Source organism: Heloderma suspectum, chromosome 2 (genome assembly GCF_057233095.1).
Source record: "Heloderma suspectum isolate Gila_16-S chromosome 2, 16-S_ref, whole genome shotgun sequence".
NCBI classification, from domain to species: Eukaryota; Metazoa; Chordata; class Lepidosauria; order Squamata; family Helodermatidae; genus Heloderma; species Heloderma suspectum.
The window spans coordinates 193,805,673-193,831,009 of record NC_139459.1 but is presented as its reverse complement, the minus strand read 5'-3'; the positions used below and the strand labels follow the sequence as shown (position 1 = coordinate 193,831,009).

General features: G+C 45.1%; 3 protein-coding genes and 1 pseudogene across 3 annotated transcripts; 2 read left to right on the top strand and 2 right to left on the bottom strand.

Annotated features, from left to right (window-relative positions):
• Positions 1–266: 266 nt before the first annotated feature.
• LOC146353714 (histone H2A type 2-C-like) lies at positions 267–8,874 on the top strand. Its single transcript, XM_084837141.1, has 2 exons — positions 267–997; positions 5,746–8,874. Exons 1-2 carry the CDS (start codon positions 936–938, stop codon positions 6,161–6,163), a joined length of 480 nt encoding a protein of 159 aa, XP_084693267.1. The 5' UTR covers positions 267–935; the 3' UTR covers positions 6,164–8,874.
• LOC146353715 (histone H3-like) lies at positions 7,445–7,853 on the top strand (annotated as a pseudogene).
• Positions 7,986–8,885, bottom strand: LOC146353713 (histone H4). The gene has a single exon (XM_084837142.1). The coding sequence runs from the start codon at positions 8,865–8,867 to the stop codon at positions 8,556–8,558; it is 312 nt and encodes a 103-aa protein (XP_084693268.1). The 5' UTR covers positions 8,868–8,885; the 3' UTR covers positions 7,986–8,555.
• A 2,793-nt stretch (positions 8,886–11,678) lies between these two features.
• On the bottom strand, positions 11,679–15,561 carry TMDD1 (transmembrane and death domain 1). Its single transcript, XM_084837140.1, has one exon. The coding sequence runs from the start codon at positions 13,530–13,532 to the stop codon at positions 12,570–12,572; it is 963 nt and encodes a 320-aa protein (XP_084693266.1). The 5' UTR covers positions 13,533–15,561; the 3' UTR covers positions 11,679–12,569.
• Positions 15,562–25,337: the final 9,776 nt, after the last annotated feature.

The window sequence follows — 25,337 nt, the reverse complement described above, 5'->3', positions numbered from 1 at the left end:
TAAATTCATTGAGAGCAATTCCCAAGTACGGCTATACGGTTACACACAGAGAATGTTTAAAATTCCACGGCATTATTAGTGAAACTTTTTCCCGTCCGTTGCTAGAAATCACAACGGCGTCAACCCTTCGAGTGTGATTTGATTGGTTAGCTTGAAGTACTCTAATAATTAGCCCAATCAGAATGTGAGGGCGGAGACCTAAGCCCTCCCGGAAGTTTTCCCTCTGGTCGGAAAAGATAGTATATATGCAAAGTCTCGTTAAGAAATTTAGTTGCCTTTCCCTGTAATGTTTGTAAGATACGTCATGATAACAAAAGGAAAGGCTTGGGGAAAGAGGATGCTACAGAGCAATTTTTCAGGGTATTACTAAATTTAGTATTCGGCGGTTGGCGCGCCGTGGTGGAGTGAAACGCATTTCGGGTCTGATCAAGGAAGAAACGCGCGGAGCGGAGGGGGATGTGATCCGATCCGTGATGCTGTCACTGACAGAGCAGGCTAAAAGAGAAACGATGAAGGGGTAGACGAAGGCCAAGTCGTGAAACGCCAAGGTCGCACTCTGCATGGTTTTGGAGGCTAAAATACTAAATATTAAAGGGCCTTTGAAGGCATACCTATTTTTCCACCGAAGGGCCTGTATATATACAATCTGGCAATTCTTGAGCAAGACTGGCATGTTCACATGGAAGGCTCGGGTGTTTGCTCCCTGCCGCTGCTTGATAGAACACTAAAAGGGAGCGGAGGTATCCCAGCCTGCCACCCTTTACATAATACGCGGAGGTAGGCGCCGCTGAAAACAAAACTTGAGTAGACCGGTACAGAGTTGCACTTTTCAAGGGGAAGAAAGTATGCGTTATGAAGCAAAATAAGCAGCAGAGGATAGCTCCTCTGCCCCTCCAATTTTTTAAAGAGTGGGATAGAATCCACGAAATGCAACAATGGGAATGAGCTTCCGTAGCTTTGGAAAAGACTTGCGGCAATTACGAAAACAACGAGCTGGGTAGGCTTGGTTTAAATTGAATGCTCCTTACAAAGGATATCGTAGATCAAGGCGCCTTACCCCTGCCTATATTCCCGTTTGTTTCCCTCCATAACTTAGATAGCAATACCTTCTTGACAGGGAGTTACTCAGTCTAAAGTAATATGCACTCTGATGGGATTGTTGCTAGGTTTCTGAATAGGGAGGCCTATGGGGCAATATTTTGAGACTAATTTACTAGGAGTGATCTCAATAGGATAATGTGAGTTCCCCTGAGAAGCTTGCTTTACATAAGCAGGACCAACTTGAGAACAAAGAATGATATGAGGAACAAAAACCTGACCATAAAACCTGGTCGTAAATCAGGCTATCATATACTTGCTTTAGATAGCTGCCCCTTCTGCCACCATCAGATCCTGTCGGAAGGCCCTCTTAAAAAAAAAAAAAAAGTTTATAGGCATGTACTTTTAAAAGCCAAGGTCAATCCTGCAAGTCATTTCAGTGCCAGGTCCCGACTAGATTTTGATGTAATAAGCCTACTTAAATCTACCTCTTACACACTGAGCTACTATTACATAGCTGGATTTAAGAACTTCCTAGAGCTGAGCTCCATTACTTCACTGCAAGAAGCCCTACTCAGATCTACTACAAAATTGCAATTCAACTAGTAATTCATGTTTTGTAGTTTTACTTGAACCAAGTTCTATATTCCTATACTGAGGAGTCCCATTGAGCCTAACAGGACTTACTTGTGAATGGACACGTACAGGATTAAACTGTAAATTTAGGTTCTACGTAGTGAAAGCAGTCTTTCGATGCTACAGTAGGTGGCCCTTAAAAGGACCGTTAAGATGTTATTGCTTTGCAATATGCTATTTGCTAAGCGACGAATAGCAGGTTTAGTAATACCTTGGATGTTGTCCCGGAGTACTTTCCGATGCCGCTTAGCACCCCCTTTACCCAAACCTTTTCCTCCTTTACCACGACCAGACATTTCAGAGCTTACTAGTAAGTCACTCTACACCTATGACAGCTACAGAAAATCGGTTGGGTTTATATAGCCCGATGTCCGACCTGAGAGAAAACTGAAAGAGTAGGGGCGGAGAAACCTTTTTTGTTTCCTATTTGCCGCTTTCAAGTCCGCATTCTCAGATTGAACCAAGTCAATAGCCATCAATGCTCAGTGTTAGGTGAATAGCTGAACTGTGAGGTTTGGCGCCTTCCATGTTTCAAAAAGTGGGCACAAAGACGTTTTGTTAATACTAAATAACCCCCTCCACATTTTCCCAATGCTCGGTTTTGTTTTAAAACTTTCATTATATCTTGTAAGGTGGAAGGACCGCCCCCTTTGCTTTTAGAATTTCCAGGGGGTTTTTAAAAAACAAACAGCAAGTTCTTAAAAGTGAGTAGGCTTTGTACTTCTTCATTCTTTGTTGCAAAGCTGGGAATCTCCTTTTGTGCTTATTCTTTTAAAGTAAAAACGTTTTTCTTCTGTTCGTTGCAAACATTTTCTTCACCAACAGTGATCACGCACTAACTGACATGCAGACATTTCACGTTTTGATTGGCTAAGTAAATTTTCTTAGGTGAAATTTTAAGGCAGGCTATGGGAAAGTAAATCCCACTGAAATCAAATTGAGTTGAAGCCTGATTGTTCCACTGCCACCTGCAAACCTTTATACATAGTGGGGCAGTAGACCCAAGTGTGCATCTGATGTGACGTCACGTGAGATACGCCTACATATCATTCCCCTCTGAAGCAGTGAAAGTATTACATGAATGCCCCTTGAAGCACAAAGTGCGCCATATGTCCACCATTTCTAAGCAGTGATGGAATAGACCGTCATTTAAAAGAATAATGTTTGAACTGGAATGGTGTTACATCCATGTATTAAATAAAAGCCCTGCTAAATCTCAGAATAGAGCTGGGTTCTTCTTTCCAGCTGCTGAGTCTGCAATAAAACATAGTTGGCTAGCTCCCCTGGTAGCAGCTAGCACAGGATATGAATTGTGGATTGTTATGAGGTATGCGGGAGGTTTCCTCATTAATGTGGTCATAGTGAGCATATAATGTGTCATCAACTAAGCAGGTTATGAAGAAGCCTTGGAGAGGGCACCTGTTCCAGCACTTTATGCATGTAGATGGCATAGCTGCTTTTGCATAATGTCTTATTCCCTTTTTTCTAAATCATGGGTATAGATTTCTGTGCCATTCTCAAAGGCAGGATTGCTGTGATCATCCTACAAGTTTCTGTGTTGCACAGTACCTAAAAACTGTCAGGCATGTACCACCACCGCTTTTATTTAGGGTGTTTACTTAGAATTATTCCCCTGGATTAGTTACCAATTCGTGGCTTTTAAACAGCATGTTTAGGAACAGAGGGCAGTAAAAAGTTGGATAGGATACACTCTTTCAGTATGGACGAAGTTAAGATTCTGGTCAGCATTACTGATTTTCTAAAACGAGGATGGAGGATTGATCTGGATTAATAAATGCGGAGTAAAAGAGTGGGATCCGTCCCAAAGAAAAAGAAATGCAAGAAAGCCAAGTGGCTGTCTGATGAGGCTTTACAAGTAGCTCACGAAAGAAGGGAAGCGAAAAGCAAGGGAGAAAGGGGAAGATATACCCAACTGAATGCAGAGTTCCAGAGAATAGCAAGGAGAGACAAGAAGGCCTTCTTAAATGAACAATGCAAAGAAATCGAGGAAAACAACAGAATGGGAAAGACTAGAGATCTTTTCAAGAAAATTGGAGATCTCAAGGGAACGTTTTGTGCAAAGACGGGCATGATAAAGGACAAAGAAGGCAGGGACCTAACAGAAGCAGATGAGATTAAGAAGAGGTGGCAAGAATACACAGAAGAACTATACAGGAAAGATCTGAATGTCCCTGATAGCCATGATAGTGCGGTCACTGAACTTGAGCCGGACATCCTAGAGAGTGAAGTCAAGTGGGCCTTAGGAAGCATTAGTAACAACAAAGCTAGCGGAGATGACAGTCTTCCAGCCGAGCTATTTAAAATCCTAAAAGATGATGCTGTTAAAGTGCTGCATTCAATATGCCAACAAATCTGGAACACTCAACAGTGGCCACAAGACTGGAAAAGGTCAGTTTACATTCCAATTCCAAAGAAGGGCAACGCCAAAGAGTGTTCAAACTACCGCACAATTGCGCTCATTTCACATGCCGGCAAGGTGATGCTCAAAATCCTACGAGCTAGGCTTCAGCAGTATGCGAACCGAGAACTACCGGAAGTACAAGCTGGGTTTCGAAGAGGCCGAGGAACTAGAGATCAAATCGCCAACATTCGCTGCATCATGGAGAAAGCAAGAGAATTCCAGAAAAACGTCTATTTCTGCTTCATTGACTACGCTAAAGCCTTTGATTGTGTGGATCACAACAAACTGTGGCAAATTCTGAAAGTGATGGGAGTACCAGACCACCTTACCCGTCTCCTGAGAAACCTGTACGAGGGTCAAGAAGCAACAGTAAGAACCAGACATGGAACAACCGATTGGTTCAAAATTGGGAAAGGAGTACGACAAGGCTGCATATAGTCACCCTGCTTATTTAACTTATATGCAGAGTACATCATGAGAAATGCCGGGTTGGATGAATCAGAGGTCGGAATTAAGATTGCTGGGAGAATTATCAACAACCTCCGATATGCAGATGATACCACCCTAATGGCAGAAAGCGAAGAGGATCTCAACAGCCTCTTGTTGAGGGTGAAAGAGGAGAGTGCAAAAGCTGGTTTGAAACTCAACATTAAAAAAACTAAGATCATGTCATCTGGCCCTATCACTTCCTGGCATATAGAAGGGGAAGAAATGGAAGCAGTGACAGATTTTACTTTCTTGGGCTCCAAGATCACCGCAGACGGTGACTGTAGCCATGAAATTAAAAGACGCTTGCTCCTTGGGAGGAAAGCTATGGCAAACCTAGACAGCATAGTAAGAAGCAGAGACATCACCTTGCCGACAAAGGTCCGTCTAATCAAAGTTATGGTTTTCCCAGTAGTAATGTATGGCTGTGAGAGCTGGACTATAAGGAAGGCTGAGCGCCGAAGAATTGATGCTTTCGAACTGTGGTGCTGGAGAAGACTCTTATGAGTCCCCTGGACTGCAAGGAGGTCAAATCAGTCCATCCTAAAGGAAATCAACCCTGAGTGGTCATTGGAAGGACAGATAATGAAGCTGAAGCTCCAATATTTTGGCCACCTAATGCGAAGAGAAAACTCCCTGGAAAAGACCCTGATGCTGGGAAAGACGCTGGAAAAGGAGAAGGGGACGGCAGAGGATGAGATGGCTAGATAGCATCACGTATGCAATGAATATGAACTTGAGCACGCTCCGGGAGAGAGCGGAGGACAGGAAGGCCTGGCGTGCTATGGTCCATGGGGTCACGAAGAGTCGGACACGACTGAACGACTGAACAACAACAACAAAAGAGTGGGAGTTTGTGAATATGGCTTCATTTCTTTGTTGGTAGTCTAATGAAAGGTTGTTACATTTAATCGTGAGTGACAAATGCCTTGGCATTACCCTACCGTGTGTATACATTCGTGAAAGAGAGGACAGTAATATACCCGTTCTTATTGGATAAGAGGTCTTCTCTTCCCTTTCCTTTGAGATGAACTAGAATTCTATTTCCCATTGGTTGATTAAGTCTGATGGTCTCTCTCTCTAGCCAATCACCGATCATTCCGCCTATCCGTCGGAGCACATAAAATGCTGGCGTTCCATCCTCTTTTTGTTCCTTTTCGCAGCGTGGAGGTTGCTTGGAAGGATTCTGCAATGTCTGGCCGCGGCAAACAGGGAGGAAAAGCTCGGGCCAAAGCCAAGTCTCGCTCTTCGCGCGCTGGGCTGCAGTTCCCTGTTGGCCGTGTGCATCGCCTGCTCCGCAAAGGCAACTACGCCGAGAGGGTTGGCGCGGGAGCTCCGGTGTATATGGCTGCGGTGCTTGAGTACCTGACAGCTGAAATTCTGGAACTAGCGGGCAACGCTGCTCGAGACAACAAGAAAACTCGCATCATCCCGCGTCACCTACAGCTAGCTATTCGCAACGACGAGGAATTGAACAAGCTCCTCGGCAAAGTGACAATCGCCCAGGGTGGCGTCTTACCCAACATCCAGGCTGTTCTGCTGCCCAAGAAAACCGAGAGTCACAAGCCAAAAAGCAAGTAGGGCTCCAGGTTTCTGGAACCAAACGGCTCTTTTAAGAGCCACCTACAGTTTCAAAGAAGGAGCTGAGAGTCTAGTAGTTCCGTTTAAAACCTTTGTTGAAAAAGCACAGCAGGAATAAGCAAGAAGGTTAACTGCTTAACAAGTAACCATTTTCGCCTATACAGGAAGTATCGTTCTGACATTGCAGGTTGGGGGTGAGGTGGAGGCTACGTGCTTTACAAACAACCCTGTGATGTAGTCTGATACTCCTATATTGCCAGGTGGGGGATGAAGCTACGGGATTAGTTGGACAACGGTGTAATATAACCCACCGTTGCATACTTAGCAACATGTAATACCCGATACCTTTTAATATCAAGCTACACTTAACGTGGCACCTGGAGATCCACGGTCGAATTTTATTTTCGGGAAATGGAGGCGAGGCTGGGAGTGATTGACCCCGTCGCAGTGCAGTTTTCACGATCGAAGTGCTCCTCTTTTCCCCCCGTCACGCTGCTTTCCTACCCCTGGGAATCTTCATTTTTCCCCCCGGCTAGGAAAGCGGTTACTGGGCCGATTTTCACCACAAATATGGCCGCAGTGAAGCCCCCAACACACTCCCCCAGCGCCGTTGCAAGCGTCTTCAGAGACTGTTGCCAACGCCCCTCTCCTCCCCAAAACCCCCCGCGGTGGAGAGACAACACGTTATGAGTAGTTCGAGGTTCAGGATGGTTAAATAGCGTTTAGAAATGTTGCAATTAAAGTTATTACTCCCCTCCCCCTTTTTGTTAGCGGCTGTTTTAGATTTCTGGGTGGAGGAAGGAAATTTACCACGACACATCTCAGGTTTTAGCATGGAGCCTTCGCCAACCTGGTGCCCGCCGGATGTGTTGATTATAACCCTTATAATGGGGGTTGTAGTCCAATACATCTGGAGAATATCAGGCTCGGAAGGGCTGTTAATTGTGCCCTGAAACCCCTTCCAACACAAAGCAAAGGCTCAGCTGAAGGCAAACGCTTCGCCCTCCATTGATCTTGATCAAAATCAACCCTTAATGTCAAAACAGAAGCGTGCGCACGAGAGAGAGACTATTTTTTTAATCTCTGCCGGAGTACGGAATTTAAAGAACCGCGAAATATCTGTCCAATCGCTGACAAGCCCGGGAATTTCAAAACTTTCAACGGAGACGTTCAGCCAATCAGGATAAGGACTTCACAATAAATTCTCTGTATCCGGCGTGCGCCTTTTGTTTTGGGCTTGAGCGTAGAAAAGTGCAGGAGTTGTTTCTGCAGTAGAGAAAAATGGCTCGTACTAAGCAGACAGCTCGCAAGTCTACTGGGGGGAAAGCGCCGCGTAAGCAGCTCGCAACTAAAGCCGCTCGGAAAAGCGCTCCCGCCACAGGCGGTGTGAAGAAACCTCACCGCTACCGCCCTGGCACCGTAGCTCTCCGGGAGATCCGCCGCTACCAGAAATCCACCGAGCTGCTGATTCGGAAGCTGCCTTTCCAACGCCTAGTCCGAGAGATTGCACAGGATTTTAAGACCGATCTGCGGTTCCAGAGCTCGGCAGTTATGGCTCTACAGGAAGCTACTGAAGCTTATCTGGTGGGACTATTCGAGGATACCAATCTGCGCGATCCATGCCAAAAGGGTCACCATTATGCCCAAGGACATCCAACTAGCGCGCCGCATCCGCGGAGAGAGAGCTTAGAACCGGCGATGCCCTTAACTGCCAATACCTAAAAGGCTCTTTTTAGATCCACCACATACTCCCCCAAAAACTGGAATTCATATGGTAAGGTCTCGGTTTTTGAGCAAAGTACGTTCCTCCTTACAATAAAGTATGGTTTCTAAGGAAACGAGGTAGCATCCAGTGTTAGTCCAACTTAGAGGAGACCCCTTCAAGTGAATGGGAGTTAAGTTCGTTCAACGCTGGATACTACTACCCAAAGGACGTGTATTATCCCCGTTAATGCTCATACATTCCCGATTCTAGACTTGTTGAGGCGGAAGCGTCATTGTGTTTAATGGGTCTTACTGCAGCAAAAACAGTCTTCTGGCACCTTAAACAGATACATTTATTCTGGCATGTTTTTCCATATACTATATAACCAAGTAATCAGATCTACGTATTTACATTCGCATAGTAAATGAAAATATCTAAGTAGGCGGCTTAACGAGCATCACACTTAAACGAGTAGTGCCTAAAAATAAGAACCTTCGTGAAATGATTGAATGACTGCAATTCAACAGCAAAATTTACTCAAATCCCACTTTGAACGAGACTTATTCTAAAATAATTGCATTATCGCCCTTGAAACACTTGCGGCGCTGGCAGTAAGTGACACGGCCCTTTTGAGTGAAAAAGTGGGTGGCCCTCAAAAGGGCCTTTTAAGCTATCTATCACAATCTTTTAACCCCCAAAACCGTAAAGGGTACGGCCTTGGCGTTTCAAGGCATAGACCACATCCATGGCCGTCACGGTCTTCCGCTTGGCGTGTTCTGTGTAAGTCACAGCATCACGGATCACGTTCTCCAGAAAAACCTTCAGCACGCCACGAGTTTCTTCGTAAATCAGACCAGAAATACGTTTCACTCCTCCACGGCGAGCTAAGCGCCTAATAGCAGGCTTAGTTATGCCTTGTATGTTGTCTCGAAGTACTTTCCGATGACGCTTAGCGCCCCCCTTTCCAAGACCCTTTCCCCCTTTACCACGCCCAGACATAACTAAAGCACTCAAAACCTACTAACCACCAAAGAACTGCCGTAGTAAATGGTCTGCAGATTATATAGCATTTGGTCCGACCAGAGGGAAAACCGTAGTTTACGTTCCACCTTCTCTTAACCTGGTTGGATAGGTGAAAGGATAAATTGGCCAATCAAATTTAAAAATAGTTTTGGCGCGTTCCAAGCCTCTAGAGCTACGAGGTTTGCCGAACAGTTTATTTTCTAGTTGCCCTCCGAAAGCTTGAAATCATTTCTGATCACAAAACTCATACACATGTTTATTTTATTTCTTTCCTCATGTTTAAATACCTCTGCCCTTTGCATTATTGATGCTCAAAAGCCTGACATCTACAATCCAAATGTATGACTGCTGGAACATAACGTTCAGTAACGGAACTGGAAAACACGAGATTTTTTAGAAACCCAGTCCCCTAAACCACTAGTGACCGTTTTGGTCTTCCAGTCATCAATTCTCCATTAGCAGAGTACTGGGCATAAAATCAGAGGGACCCGAGAACACAGAGCTGCAGAAAATAGCTCCTTGATTGTACTTGTCAATTAAATCAGCTATTTCTTGGACTGGGTTGCAATCTACCTAGAGCACACTTATATTTATTGCTGCTTTTTTAAAAAATCCCTGGCTCTTGTTCCTCTCAAATAAACATTGTTAATTTACATATTGTAAATTTTACAAGGTACTTCTTGCTACAAGGTCTAAACTGAGTTTCTCACATCCAGGCCTGAATGTCTAAAATTGGTGCACCTGACGTATTTGTGTGGCCTACACCCCACTGATATTTTGTGTCATGAAATTGTATTTATCCTAATTAGCTTCACAGTGCGAGCCACTCCTACATCTTTTGGTATAAGACTTCCCAGCAGCCATTAGCTCAAGTGGCTCACTTTTGTTTCAAAATAACAGAGTCCACTAAATTAGCAGGCTTGGGCAAAACATTTTGCAAGCCTTCTCTTGTTCTGCTCTATTTTGTCACCATTCAGAATACTCTAGTATCGTTATTAGCCCAACTATATATCACTTTCAGATGCTAGAATTAAAACTGATTGAATCAAGCAACTTCAGCATTGCTTCAATGCAGGATTTTATAAACCTACCTGAGCACTGTAGAATCATTTGCAAGCTTAAATATTTCAGTATTGCTTCTCTTTGGCAGAATGTACATTTATTAAGGAGAAACTTTCTTTTAGGAGAACCCTAAAAGACACAACCTGAGCCCTGTCATGGGATGTATTTTTAACAGGACACTGACCATCTAGCAGTAAAAACCAGTTTAGAACTCAAAAGTTGTGGTGGCTCTTAAAAGAGCGTTTATTAAAGAGCTATCTGCTAAGCAATGCAATGCACGTCTGCATTTCTTGCTTTTGTGGCTCTCTGCCTTTTTTAGGCAACAACACAGCTGAACTTCGATATTTAGCATAACTCTGCCTTGAACAATGGTGACATCATTGCGGATAGCAAACTGAAAGTGTCTAGGGATATACTTATTATTGCAGACAGTATTACTAGTGAAATCTAAAAATCTCAGCTATTAAGTACTCAAATACTATCCAGAGCTTGACATACTTTAGATTAGGGTGGGGAACATGCAGCACTCCAGATGTTGTTGGACTGCAATTCCCATCACCCATTGCCAATGGTGAGGGATAATGGGAGCTGCAGTCCAGTCTGGAGGGCAAAATGTTCCCATTCCTGCTTTAAATCTCCTGATGGTACAGCCACAAAAATCTCGGGCAGCAACATTCGGTGGTTTTTGTCACTTCCTGTGTTGGGAGATTGAATCCTGATAGGCAAAGCACAGGGCTGGAATGCTAGTTGCTGGTGGGACAGAAGAAATCTATTGGTCCAGTTAAGAGCCAAGCCATTTTGCTTCTATCTGATTGGAGTGAGTAAAGTACAGCCGCTCTATTTTACGTCCACCATACGGGCGGCGCCGGTGATGGAGTCAAGCAATCAGAAGGCTCAAATTGAACAGCCTGCCTTTGCACACTGAGTTATGTATGTAAAGGTGCGCATATGGCAATCTGTATTTGCGAGCTTTTAAAAACCCCGGGTGTGCCGAGTCTGTGCTTGTTCCGCAGAAGGACTAAGGAAGTGACCAGGTCCAAGGGCCAAAAAAGCACCTGAACTGAACACTTTTGGAAAATCAGAGAGGAAACTCGCTCCATCCACCCCTGTGCGGTAATTTTGGCTGAGATGGAGCGCTGAAGCAAGTTCAGCCTCGGCGGTCATGGGTGTCCTGCATTTTAATTTGCCTGTTTTTAAATCATCAGTGAAATCTTTGAATCCCTTGCTGGAAATATCTCTCTGATGCTATTATAACACTGTTTCTTCACAGAATGTCGGGGAACCCTCTGCGGATGGTTATTTCTCCGTAAAGCAATAGAAGCCACTTTCCCTTTAGTGCTGTTCTTGTGGCGCCACGAGCCATGAGCCCGCATCGTTGGAAGCTGCCCCTACACAGGGAGGGGTTTTTTTGTTCTACTTTGTTTGTCTAATTCGTTTCACATAGTAGCCTGCAAATCCAGGCAGAGGGGAGGAATGGACCAGACTGGAAACCTCATGGGAAAATGGGAGGAATCCGTTGCCTTAAAAAGCTGGGTAGGAGAGGGAATTTTGGCAGGAGCAACTTGTCGTGTAGGAGGGAGAAAAGCTGCATCTGCAGAAATTCCCCTGCCTAAGCATCCAAGAGATCCTGCCCTCCTTTGCATCTCATTACTTTTCTGAGATGAGGGCTGACTAGCTGCTAAGCTACCTGGGGATATATGGTATAGCCATATATGGTTTGGATATATGGTATAGCCATTGCATAATACGCAGAGGTCTTTTCCATAGGGAGGTGGGAGGAGACAATGTTGTGTTGCTTGGCCATAAACCCTGGAGAGCATGTTCCCACCTCTTATATACTGTCGCTTGCTTTTGTATCCAGGCAGCAGCTGTGCTGATTGTTTGCCTTTTCATAACTACAATAGTTCCTGCCCGCTTGCTTTTGTATCCATGCAGCGGCTGTGCTGATTGTTTGCCTTTTCATAACTACAATAGTTCCTGCCCACTTGCTTCTGTCTCCTGTGCCTGGTAATTGGGAAAGGGCCATAGCTTAGCAGTAGAGCACCTGCTTTGCATGCAGAAAGCCCCAGGTTCAATCCCCAGCACCTCCAAGTCTGACATTCTGGAGAGACATTGCAGCCCGTCAGTGTTAAGCCAGATGGACCAGTGATCTGACTCGGTATGAGGCAGCTGCCTGTGCTCCTTCTCCAAGCCACCTCCAAACACGGATGCTTCTCTCAACGTATCAATTTGCAGTCACCACTATTGCAGCGTGCTGTTTTTATAAATCCCCTTCCCTTCCAAATATCAGTGAGGCAGTGAGAGTGGTTCTCTGATTGCGCAGTTCTCCAATTGGGTTTAGGGTTCAGAAGCTTTTTAGGAGCTTAGGCTGTACTCCTGTGTCCACTTACCAGGGAGTAAGCCCTGCTGAATTCAGTTGGACACTTCTGACACGCACTGGATGGTGCTGTTACGCTGCAATATGCTTACTAATGATCAATGGACCCGAAGGCTTCAGTTAACACAGCCATTTTTATGTTATCATGAAACAAACTCAAGTTTCTGACCGGTTACATAACCAAGTATGTTCCATTCCCCACTCTCCACAATATTAGCTGCAGTCAGTTTGGCTTTGCTTTATGGCCTAACAAGGAGTTCTTCCTCCCAGCTTTCTTCGTCATTGCCGTCGCCGTCATGGTCGCTGTCCTCCTCCTCATCACCGTCATCATTAACAACGGCTGGCTCACTATCCCATTTCCCTAGTTCATCCAGCTGCTTAAACGTGTAATAGATGCCACCGCGTCTGGGCGAAGGTGAACGGAAAATCATCTCCGGCATGGCATCCCAGCTGGGCTGTGTGGAATCGGGGCTTCCTTGATTCAGGATCCAGAAGAAAGAATAGAGAGCTAGAGCTGCTAGGATGAAGGAAGTCAGAAACCCACTGATGATGCCAGTCGCCACTGGGGTGACCCATTCAAAGAGGCTCCTGTTGTACGGCGGCAGTGGCTTCCTCTCTATGATAAGCTCCAAATCATCCCATTCTCCCAGCTCTAGCTTGGTCTTGGACCCCTTTCCCTCTCGCCGCAGTCGGCCTTCCCCACTCCTCTCCTCGTTCCCGCTCATTTCATTCTCCTCCAGAAGCAGCGAGGAGGTCAGATGCTTGACAGTCTTGTGGTATTCCTCCACGTTCTTCTTAATCTCCAAGTTCTTGTCCTGGTTGAGGTTCTTGCCCAACTCCATGGAGACGTCGGAGCGCCCGATGGCTTGGAGAGCTCGTGACATGCGATCCCAGTACATGGTGTCTCCTTCTGTCTCCAGCCAGCCGACCAGGGTCTCTCTGCATTCCTCTGTACTGATGATGGTGATGTCTCGCCGACTGCGGGTCTGGATGGGGTTCTTCTCCGCAGAGAGCCGCTGTAGCTCTTCTTTCACATTCTCCTCGGGGCTAAGGAGCTTTGCATAAAAAGCTTGGCATTCTTCTGGGGACAGGAGCTCTGAGATGCGGACCATCATGTGGCTACCAATGTCATCAGCCACTGTGTCATCGCACGAGGCAGGCGCTCTGAGCAAGGAAAGAGCGATTCCTACTAGAGGCAGCATTGTGAAGGTTCGGGATGCCTGAGCCAAGAGAAGAAAGAATTCTAAAAAGGGAAGGGAACAGGAAGGAGATGTGTGTATGTGTGAGGGAGGAAGAAAAACTTTGTATCGGGTGTCTCGTCTTGCTTCTCTATATGCAAGACTCTTGTCCCCAAGCCAGGGTTTAATGTCAGTCCCGAAACCCCTTTTCAGTCTAGAACATGTGAAATAGCAATAAAGAGAAGAGTGCCTCAGAGCCTAAGCAGAGTGCCATTTCCTGTTCACTAATTTGTCATAGCCTGTCCTGTCCCACAGCTACAGTGACCAAGTTAGATGGTGTGGCCTCCAGGAAGGCTTGTGCCCATGGGGATGGAACATTGTGCTACCCAGGGGTAGACAGAAGTCAGATCAACATGTTTTGGACTTCAACCTCCAAAAGCCCCAGTCAGCATGGCCAATGGGCAGGAATGCTGGGAGTTGAAGTCCAAAAATCTGGAGATCTACTTTCTGCCCACCCCTGGGCCTCTCTCTCTCTCTCGTGTAGAATTGAGAGACCATTTATGGAACTCTCAGAATTGAGTGTTATTGTTTTAGAACCATTTTTTGTGAACTATGGTACAAAGGCATAATTTTAATAGACCAAGAGGGCATAATTCATTTGCTCTTACCTTGTTGCTTTTTGTCTCCCACAATCTTATGCAGAAGAAAGTCCCACTGAAGTTCATCAGGCTTATTCCTAGGTAGGTTTGCATAGGATTGCAGCCTTGGATTCCAGCCCTAGCCACACCCATGTAACAACTCATGGCTGCAGATGAAGTATGTCCCTGTATCCATGTCGAAACCTCACCCAGTTCAATGGGCCCCGAATGAGCATCATGATGCAGATATATATCCAGTTGCAAATCTGCATCTGTACTGGCTGTGCAGACAGAAACCTCCACCTGGATTGTCCTTGTTGGATCAGAACATATATGCGAAATATCAGATCCCTGCTCTCTACTCCTCACCCAGTTCAAAAATTGTTTATTGAAATGGGAAACAATACAAATGTGGCAAAATCTCCCTGGAAGCCACACACCTTCCAGATTGGTAATAGCACACTTGCCAAGGTAACGGCACTCTGTTCATGTACAGAGTGAAGAAGTGCCCCCAAATATCTGTGAGGTAATCTACTGCCCAAACAGGAACTCTCAAGTATCCCAGATTATCAGCAATAGCCTTAGCTTGGATTTAGCTTTTCCCAGTTCTCACTGCGTGTTCATAACCTTCTGGATTTGCCTGAAATTAATAGTGTCCAATGGTTGCTTGCTATTGGCTGTTAGAGGTGTCTGCCAAATTAACAACACAGTAGGCTTTCTACACTTGCTTTCTCCCATTCGTTTAGACCTTGCAAGCCTCCACATTTTCCAGAGTGTAATGTCTCCCATGCATGCACACACACACACACACACACACACACACAGACGCACCCATCTGGCAATTCTCCATAAAGAGAGAGTTCTTACGTCTTTAGGCAGTTTTATGGCCATCACTTCTTGAGATTGCTCCCTCCCCCCAAATTAGGGTTGTCCCCTCTTCTCTCCCCCACCCCTTTTGGAGGTTTTGCTTTGGCTCTGTTCTTTGCATTTATGAACAGCCTCAGTTTGGCATTTAACCCTGCAGGAATTACAATTAGTGTAAAAAAATCCAGAAGAAATCAAGTAGTAATAAGCCCAAGCTAACATAATTTGTACCTAAGAGTTTGTCAATGGCATTCATCTGTTTCTGGGTGGAAAGTGTTTGGTATATAGAAATGAGAGTGCCAGCATGGTGGTGTGAGCATTATTATGTATTTATTTAATAGATTGATATACCGCTCACCATATCTGAAAAATATAAGTAGTATTAGAGTATTGGGCTGGGTGACTTGGGCCCAAATCCCTACTCAGGCAATGAAGCTCAATGGCATGAACTTTGGCCAGTCACCAACTCTCAGCCTACCATACCTCACATGGTTTTTGTGAGGATAAAATAGAGGATGCTGCCTGAGGCTCGTGGGAGGAAAGGTGAGATTTAAATGAAATAAATAAATGAAGCTTTTCTCGCTATATATTCCCAGGCCAAAAACCGCTTTAAAAGAGATGTGCTTGGGTTAAAGATTGCCAACATTCATTTCTGGAATGGTTTCTGTGTCTTGAATAGCTGCTTGACATGCAGAAATTCCACCTGTGGAGAAGCCTTTCCCCTAATTGCACCTGCATGCCAGCTTCCCTGGATACATTTCTACACATCAGGCAGCTGCTAATGCATAGGAGCCGTGCCTCCCCCAAACTTGGCAACCACAACTAGAACGGAAGAAGATGCATCTATCACTCTCAACTACAAGAAAAGCACCAAGGAAGGACTGTAGTTCAGTAGCAGAGCACATGTTCTACTATCTGCAATCCAAGGGTCCCAGGTTCAACTTCTGACATCTCCTGGTAGGGTTGGGAAGACTCCGTGTCCTGTTTGAAATCCTGGAGAGTCACTGGCACTCCGTGTGTAGACAGTACTGAGCTAAATGGACCCGTGGTGTGATACGGAATAAAGCAGCTTCCTATATTCCACCATCTGTTTAATATCTGAATGTCCAGAGGTGGTCCAGAGGGAAGGAGTAAAGTGTCATCAATATGCAAATGACCCTCAACTCAACCCTCAACTTCAGCAAAGCTTTCGACAAAGTGCCCCATGATACCTTGATTATCAAACTAACAAAAAGTGGGCTAGCTGAAACAACTATCAGGTGGATCCACAGCTGGCTACAGAATTGGACTCAAGAGTGCTTATCAATGGGACCTTCTCAAATTGGGGAGAGGTAATGAGCGGGGTACTGCAGGGCTCAGTCCTGGGCCCAGTACTCTTCAACATTTTTATTTATGACTTGGAAGAGGAGGTGCAGGCAAAGCTGATCAAATCTGCAGATGACACAAAATTGGGCAGGACAGCTAATACCCTGGAAGACAGAAACAATACGCAAAGTGATCTTGATAGGCTGGAGCACTGGGCAGAAAACAACAGAATGACATTTAATAGGGATAAATGCCAAGTTCTGCACCTAGGAAAAAGAAACCAAATGCACAGTTACAAGATGGGGAATACTTGGCTCAACACTACTACAAGCAAGAAGGATCTTGGAACTGTAGATCGCAAGCTGATTATGAGCCAAGAATGTGATGTGGCTGCAAAAAAGGCAAATGCTATTTTGGGCTGCATTAAGAGAAGCATAGCTTCCAAATCCCATGAAATACTAGTTCCCCTCTACTCAGCACTGGTTATGCCTCATCTTGAGTTCTGGGCACCACACTTGCCGACAAGCTAGAGAGGGTTCAGAGGAGGGCAACGAAGGGGACTGGAAACAAAGCCCTATGAGGAGAGACTGAAAGAACTGGGCATGTTTAGCCTTGAAGAGAAGACTGAGGGGAGATATATAGCGCTCTTCAAGTACTTGAGGGGTTGCCACAGAGAGGAAGGCCAGGATCACTTCTCAATCATCCCAAAGTGCAGGACACGGAATCATGGGCTCAAGTTACAGGAAGCCGGATTCCGTCTGAACATCAGGAAAAGCTTCCTGGCTGTTAGAGCAATACGACAGTGGAACCAATTACCTAGAGAGGTGTTGGGCTCTCCCACATTGGAGGCATTCAAGACAAGGCTGGACAGCCATCTGTCAGGGATGCTTGGACTTGGATTCCTGCAGTGAGGAGGGGGTTGGACTCGATGGTCTTGTAGGCCCCTTCCAACCCTACTATTCTATGAATTCTTACCTCTCCTTTTCATCAAATGTAGGTGAGGCAGTGACTATCCTGAACCCGTGCTTAGGCTCAGTAATGGGCAGGATTAGGGCCAATAAACCAAGACTCAGCCCAGACAAGGTCCAGCTCTGTCACTTGAGGCCCAAGTGGCTTCAGTGGCACAGAGTGCCTTTTGTCAGCTTTGGGTGATATACCAGTTACAACAGCCTGGCTACAGCTATCCATGCACAGGTAAACTCCCACCTGGATTATTGCAACGCGTTTTACCTGGGGCTTCATCTGAAGACAGACCAGAAACTTCAGTTAATGCAGAACAGAGCAGCGAGGTTGCTTATCGGGACTGGCCAGTTCGAACATATTAATCCAGTCCGGTGTCAACTGCACTTGTTGCCAGTCAGTTTCCAGGCCTGATTCAAAGTGTTGGTGTTGGCCTTTAAATCCCTAAATGGCTTAGGACCAGTCTACCTGAAGGAGCGCCTTCTCCCATATCTTCCTGCCTGATTGCTCAGATAATCTTCAGAGGCTCTTCTCTACGTGCCACTGCTCACAAGGGTGCGATGGGTGGCTACTCTGTAGTGCCTCCCCCGCCCCCTTCTATGGAATGCCTTTCCTAGAGCGATCCACCTGGCATCTTCATTGTATACATGTAGATGCCAGGTTAAGACCTTCCTCTTAAAGCAGGCATTTAATCTTCATCTGTTGCTTGATTATTAATTTCACTGCTGGCTCCTCAGTGTTTTCAATATCTTTCAGTATTTTAATGTTTAATATTTTATTATTTTGATACTTTTATTTATTTATTTTTGTTGTGTTGTTGTTTGGTTTTATGGTTATAAATTGCCCTGGCAGCATTTGCCAATTTTAACAAGTCTAATAAATAAGTAAGCAAGCTGCTGTTGGAAACAGAGGAGCAGGACCGAGAAAAAAAGATAGCAAATGTGTAAACCTGTGGCCCGCCAGATGTTTGGGCCTGCAACTCTCATCAGGCCCAGCCAGCATGGCCAATGGTTAGGAATGCTGGAAGTTGTGATCCAAAACAACTGGAGGGCACCAGGTCGGGGAAGCCTGGCCTTTAGGGTTGTGATACAGCAGAGGTGGGTAACCTGTGGGTGACAACATCTGGAGGGCCACAACTCCCATCATCCCTCACCACTGACTGTGCTAACTAAGGCTGATGGGAGTTGTAGGCCAAAACATCTGACAGGCCACCACTGTGGGAGAGGTTTCCAGAAGCCTGGAGCAAGACTAAAATGGGAACACCTGAGTGGCTAGGCAAGTGCTGTTGAGGTTCCAGTTCTTTTGGGGATTGGATGCCCAGGTCAGACTGTTCCTTGATTTATATCCCTCAGGACTGATAGGCAAGTTTGAGTTTGGGGCCTTGAGAAGATGATGTATCTCAGCTCCCCCACCCCACCCCCCAGTGCCAGATTCAGTTCTGAGGGAAGGCTGGATGTTAAAAGAATATAAAGTTAGTGACAATTCTGGAGCGTTACCTGCCTTACCTCCTACAACAAGCACATCTCTCACAGGTCTCCTGCACATCTCTCTCAGAATATTGTAGAATGTTTCCTGTGGAATTTAAAACCTCCATGAGTGTCTGATGTCATAGAGAGAGCAGGCCGGGGGTTCCACTTCCATTCTGCCGGGTGCCCTTTTAATTTTTGTCTTGATCAGCAGGTGGCAGCACTATTCCAATATGTTTTTTTAAAAAAAAATCTAGAGAGAATAGCAAATGACCTTAACTTCCATTCAAGGATCTCCTCAAATGAATTAGCGCTGTAGCTTCAAGGTGCCTTTTAACTGTTACAGAGCTGGAAAAGTATGAACTGGTGGTCTTACACTAAATCTTTAACTGTTAGGAGATGGGAGAGGGGATAAAAATGGAATAGTGCTGCCACCTGCTGTTAAGATGTAAGAGAACTGATGACAAAATCTAGGTGTGCTTCCAAGTCCCGAACACACTAGATTACAGGGGGCATTCAGACTAGGGTTGCCAACTTTTTAATTGGCTGTAGTCCCCCTGTTTAACAAAGTCAGACACGCTGAAATTAAACAGGTTACACTTTTTGTGGCATGGGCATAAGTGGTAGGAAAAGCTTTACCTGTAATTATGTATGTCAAAGATGTGATGCTGTGAAAGGCACAGAAATAGAACTTGTAAAAATTAAAATCAGATAGTACTGACCTTATCCCACAAGCCATTTTTCCTGTGTGTGTTTACTCCTGACAATCATCTGGGCCAACTTAGTTCTGTCCAGTTGTAGGCATGCACAGATCATCCTTGTGCAAATAGATGCATTTTGGTGCCGCTGGAAGCATATGGACGTGGGAGTGAAAGAGGGAAGAAAATGACTCACTCAACATTTATACAACAGCCTTTGACTAGGCACTTCTTTGAATTTCTCTGAGCAAAGATAATGCTTGAAGAACCTGCCTGTGTTGGGGGTGGGTGGGTTGTGGTATTGTGTGCAAACTGTTGTTCACTGCCAAATGAGTGATATGATATGATACAAGAGACAACTGGGAAGACAGCACAGTTGCACTGGAAAAAGATGAAAAATAGATGCTTGTAGCCTAGTCCAATGCATGTGTGCTCAGTTTAATGGGACTTAATCCTATCCCATATAAGTGTGCATAGGACTGTATCCTTAGAGGAGGCATTGTTAAGAATAGTCTCCACCTTGCCTGACCTTTGAGATCATCTACTGAAGCCATGCTTCATGTTCCTGCCACTGTTGGAAGGTATGAGGGTCAGGGCCTTCTCAGTTGTGGCACTGAGACCCTAGAATGCCTTGCCAAAGGAAGTCTGTCCTGGTCCCTTTGCTGCTTGCCTTTGGGTGGGCAGCTATCTTTTTCAGTGGCCATTCTTAGGTGCTGCTTTTTAAAACTGGATTGAACCGCCGCATTTTTATCCTGTGAATTATTTTTAAACTATTTTCAATTATTGTCATAAGTAGTTTTATGGTATTTGATCATTGTGGCTTGTTGTTTTTTGTTTTTTTTAAACATTATTTGTCTGCCACCTCGAGTATATTTTTATAGAAAGGTGAGATAAAAATGTTGTCAACTGACACCACTCAGCACCTAACATCTGATGCTCCTGGCTCCTCTCTCTCCACCGTTGGACTATTAACTTGTTTGCTCTTGGATATGCTCAGTCAAAAAAACAGTGTATTTTAAGAGTGTGTGATGTAGTTGCTTTTTTATACCACATAGTAACTATTGCAATATTATCAAATATAGAGCAAACAGTTCTACCTTTGTAGTGTGCCTTTGGAATACATACTTAGTGCATGCAGGCACATGTAACTGCTTATAACAAAAGCCCCAGTGTTTAGAACAAAGGGGTTCTGCCCAGAAATAAAGGAATAATCCCATGTGGTCTCACATAGGAGGAAGGGGGGCAACTCCCCTCCCCTCTCCATTTGAGCCCCTGTTGTCTGTACCCATATAATTGGGCATCTTTCATCTCTCCTTGATGAGTTGCATCCAAATTCAGCAGGCTGGTCACTACTAGTGTGAGAAATAGTCATGGCATGCAGAGAGACGGGCTGGGTTTATGTGATGGCTGTCTTAGAATGAAGGTAGAAGTCAGTCCTGCCAATCTCCTTCTTGCAGATAGAAAGTGCTGCTTTAAGGGAAGGAGGGTAGCATAGAGATTTGGCCTTCTGGGTTTCCAAGTTTATGCATGAGCACACAATATTCACTTAGAAGCACTTCTAACCTCCACCTCCCTGCTGTGGTCCTTAAAAGTCCAGATTTGTTGCATTTTCCTAATCATGCCCTTGGACAACTGTTTTTAGAGATGTCTGCTACATGGCTAATTTTGTACTACTAGCCATAGGAAAACCCCTTCCTGTAAACAGTGAGAGAGAGAGAGAGAGAGAGAGAGAGAGAGACCATAAAAAATGCACAGTGGTTTCATTGTTCCCTGTTAGGAATACCCATCCACCCCCCTTGGGGGGGGGAGTTACTGCCTTGCTGTGGAATGAAAACAAATAATCCACAGTTTGTGACTGAGTAGAGAGGCCCGCGAAGGGCCCTGTTCACTCCTTCAGTTTCATTCATAGACTCCAAAGGGCAGAAAAGACCATTTGAAACACTTCTCTCTTCAAGCTGGACAGAAGTTTTAAAATGCTATATGACTGAACTGCAATTAAGGCAGTTTCTTCTGGGCCTCCCCTCACCCCATCCCCTCTAGAAATTCTTCATTGGATATCTGCATACAAGCCAGAGCCTAGCGAAGCTCAGGTATTGCTAGGTTATTATCACACATAATTCGGCAACCAGGTTTGTAGCTTGGAGTGTGGGGAATAGACTACAAGCCTCTATTTAGACAAACACGACCTTTCCGCATCTGGCATTCATTGGCCATTGCATTGGGCCATAAGTAGATCTCCCCAACCTGGCAAAAGGTTTTTAATTATCAAGAGCTCACAAATAGTCCGTTCCTCAGGTTCTCTTCATTCCAGCGCACTGGCAGATTTATGGCGTTTCAACAATGCGTGTCCTTGTGGCACTGAGGGAATGAGTACTCAAAGGCTCAGACATCTGGATAGCTCTAGAGCAGCCTTCCCCGACCGTGCGCCCCCCAGATGTGTTAGACTACAGCTCCCATCAGTCCAGCCAGCATGGCCAGGAATGATGGGAGTTGTAGTCCAACACGTCTGGAAGTCACCAGGTTGGGGAAGTCTGCTTAGAGACATGCACATGAGAAGAAGGTATCAAGAGCTGAACACAGTAAGAGCTCTTCACAGCACTGTACACAACAAGGGGGCAGGATGTTGGACTGTACCTCTTCAGGCTCCAGGTGGGGGGTGTCATTTTTTTTAATGCTCCCCTGCATAAAATGCTGCTTGTATGTAATAAAGTAGCACAGCTGGTTTGGGTGTCATCACCTCTTTTTCTCCTTGTGCCGGTTCACTACATCTAACTTTTTTTTAAAGTATCAGAGAGCTCTCAATAAATAATCGACCCCCCCAAGCCATCTGAAGTGGTACCATTCTGAATTCTACCACCTCATTCTGTATAATGTAAAGAAAGGTTATTTCTAAGAGCCCAGCTGAGGGGCACACAACCTTTTCAGCCCTGAGATGCTGGGTCAGGGGTCACACACATACACAGAATCCCAGCAATCCTGATATAGGACGCTCTTGTTCTCTCTGGTAGCAGGATTTGCTGAGGAGAGAAGGCTAGCCCCACAGTGGGGGGTGGGGGGCACAGTTAACGTCCTAGGGGCTGCACAGATCGTGCACCCCTGGCCTAACTCAGTGCTGTGGGGGAATGCATGGCTGCCGCAAAGCCTCAACTTGTGTCTCACAAAGTGACATCATCATGATCCGTGCTGGATGCTGTTTTCAAGGGCAAAGGAAAAGCAGCGCCCAACATGCATTTCTTTGCTAGGGAGGGAGATGCATAGAAGTGATGTGGACGGTTGGCAGCCATATGTTTCCTGTGACATGGAGCTGGGACATAAGAAGCCTCGATGAGCTCCCTGCTCTTATCCTTAGAGTTCGACCTTTTCATTGTCAGGTTGAGCTCAAGGCACATGGCTCCAGGTTCCCAAGGCGAACAAGCAGTCAAACCATCCCTGTAGAATCACTGAGGTGGAGATGAAAGAGCTATACAAAAGGGAACTGAAGGGAAGGAAGGTCTGTACTGTATGCAAAGCAGATTTAAAAAAAAAAAAATCACATGAAGATGTGCAGCCAGGGGGCAGCATCATCCCACCTCAGGTACTCCTTTGATTGGTTCTCTAATAGCAAGCCAAACTTCACGGCAGAGCTGAAATATTTAGCCCGTGAAACCCCCAAGACTTGATCCAGATTTGGTGGCCTTTTGTTAATGGAGTCTGCATTGTTTGGTTGGTTTTAATTTACAACGCTGCCATATTTTACTTGTGTGTGTGTCTGTTCAGTTGTTAAGAAGAAGGAAGTAGTAGTGCTTTTCCCATCACCTTAGGGTGAACGTGAACATACTGTAGAAAGAGAAGTCACAGAGAGTTCTTTAGCCAGTGCAAGCCTTTCTCCTGCTTTGCAGTTTATATGACAGGTGTACAAATCTGTGAATCAAAGCACCTGGTTCAGTTGTCAGTTTTGCCCCTCTCCTTATGCTTCTGACAAAGAGACTGCTTTTTTGTAAATAAAATGAAACAAAGCACCACATTTACTTGTATTTATTTAGATGTCCATTTTTTAAAGGAAAAAACTGCTCTGGGGATGAAGATGTGTTTGTGACATCACATGTGCTGGCCAATAGACACCCTCCACAGATGTGTATTCTGCATTCTCGCTCCACCACATTAAAAACTTGCACAACTGGTTATTTTTTAAAAGTTCATCTTGGAAAAGAAGACATCCATTCAGAGAGCAACAAAGTTAGCTCGTCCCAGTTAGGAGTACTGATGCAGAGCGACATAAAGAATGCATAGAAAATAAATATAATTACATTTGAAGTACAGATAATTGGGGTGAACTTCACAGTTTATGATCTAATTATGCTTGTAGCCTGGAGTAGGACTGTAACCCCTAGCGCACTTACTAGGGGAGTAAATGTTGAACTCAGTGGGACTTACTTCTGAGTAAATATGTCTAGGACTGAACTTTATGTGGAAGGGGTGGGCAACTTGTGGCCTTCCAGATGTTTTTGCCTACAACTCCCATCAGCCCTAGTCATCATAGCTAATGCTAAGGGATCATGGGTGTTGTAGATCAAAATATCTGGAGGGCCACAAGTTGCCCACCCATGGTATATGGCCTATTAACCTCCCTTATAATGCTCTATTCATGTGATGACTGTGCTCTAAAGTTGTGTAGAACTTTGTAGGCCTGTGGTCTTCTATGCAATAAGTCCTGTTCTATACAGTAAGTCCACCCACTGGATGAGGGCTAATGAACTGAAACGCGATCCAGAAAAGACTGAGATGCTGTTAGTTGGTAGTTCTTCTGACAGGATGGAGGGTGCTCAACCTGTTCTGGATGAGGTTGCACTCCCCTTGAAGGAGCAGGTTCATACCTTGGGAGTTCTCCTGGGCCATCTCTATCACTTGAAGTTCAGGTGGCCTCCATGGCTCGGAGTGCCTTCTACCAGTTTCAGCTGGTGGCCCAGCTATACCCCTATCTGGACAGGGCTAACCTGGTTTCAGTAATCTATGCTCTGGTAATCTCCAAATTAGATTACTGCAATGCACTCCAAGTGGGGCTCCCCTTGAAGATTGCTCAGAAGCTGCAGCTTGTGCAAAATGCAGTGACCAGATTAGTAGCTGGGACCAGAAGGTCTGAGCACATAAAACCAATTCCTGCATTGGCTGCCTGTATGTTTCTGAGCCTGATTCAAGGTGCTGGTTTTAACCTATAAAGCCTTACACGGCTCGGGACCGCAATACCTGATGGATCGACTCTCTGGCCTGAACCTGCCCAGATACTATGATAAACATCTGGGGCCTTCCTCTGAGTGCCTCCTCCAAGGGAGGCTCAGAGGGTGGCGACAAGGGAGAGGACCTTCTCAGTGGTGGCCTCCTGTGGAATGAGCTCCCCATAGAGGCCCACCTGGCACCAACTCTGTCATCTTTTCGGCACCAGATTAAGATTATCCTCTACTTCCAGGCATTTAATGGCATACGATGGGGCATTTATGCCAGTTGTCTAAGGAGGTCTAGTATTGTATTGAAACTGTTTTCACAATGTTTTAAATTGTTTTAAATTTTGTATATTTAAAATTTTATGCTGTATTTTAATGATGTATTGTCTTATGAATTGTTGAAAACTGCCCAGAGAGCTTTGGCTATTGGGTGGTATAGAAATGAAGTTAATAATAATAATAAATAATGTACAGTCACAGCTTCATTAATATTTGGAATCCCCTGAATATTTGTATATATTTTCTTTTATAAGGATTTCAGAACAGAGAGTACATGGTTATCTACATGCAGAGTTTTTCGAAGTGTTATCCCAGTCATTGATGAAGGGAGAGCATATGCTGAACAGACTGAGCTGAATATGCAAAGCTGCCCATTTTCCCATTGTTGTTGCTATATCAAATCACTTCCTGAATATGTTTT

Coding starts and splice junctions, on each gene's coding strand:
- LOC146353714 (XM_084837141.1), top strand. CDS start 936: ATGGGAATGAGCTTCCGTAGCTTTGGAAAAGACTTGCGGCAATTACGA. Junction 998..5,745: donor TTACGAAAACAACGAGCTGG/GTAGGCTTGGTT, acceptor TCCTTTTCGCAG/CGTGGAGGTTGCTTGGAAGG.
- LOC146353713 (XM_084837142.1), bottom strand. CDS start 8,867: ATGTCTGGGCGTGGTAAAGGGGGAAAGGGTCTTGGAAAGGGGGGCGCT.
- TMDD1 (XM_084837140.1), bottom strand. CDS start 13,532: ATGCTGCCTCTAGTAGGAATCGCTCTTTCCTTGCTCAGAGCGCCTGCC.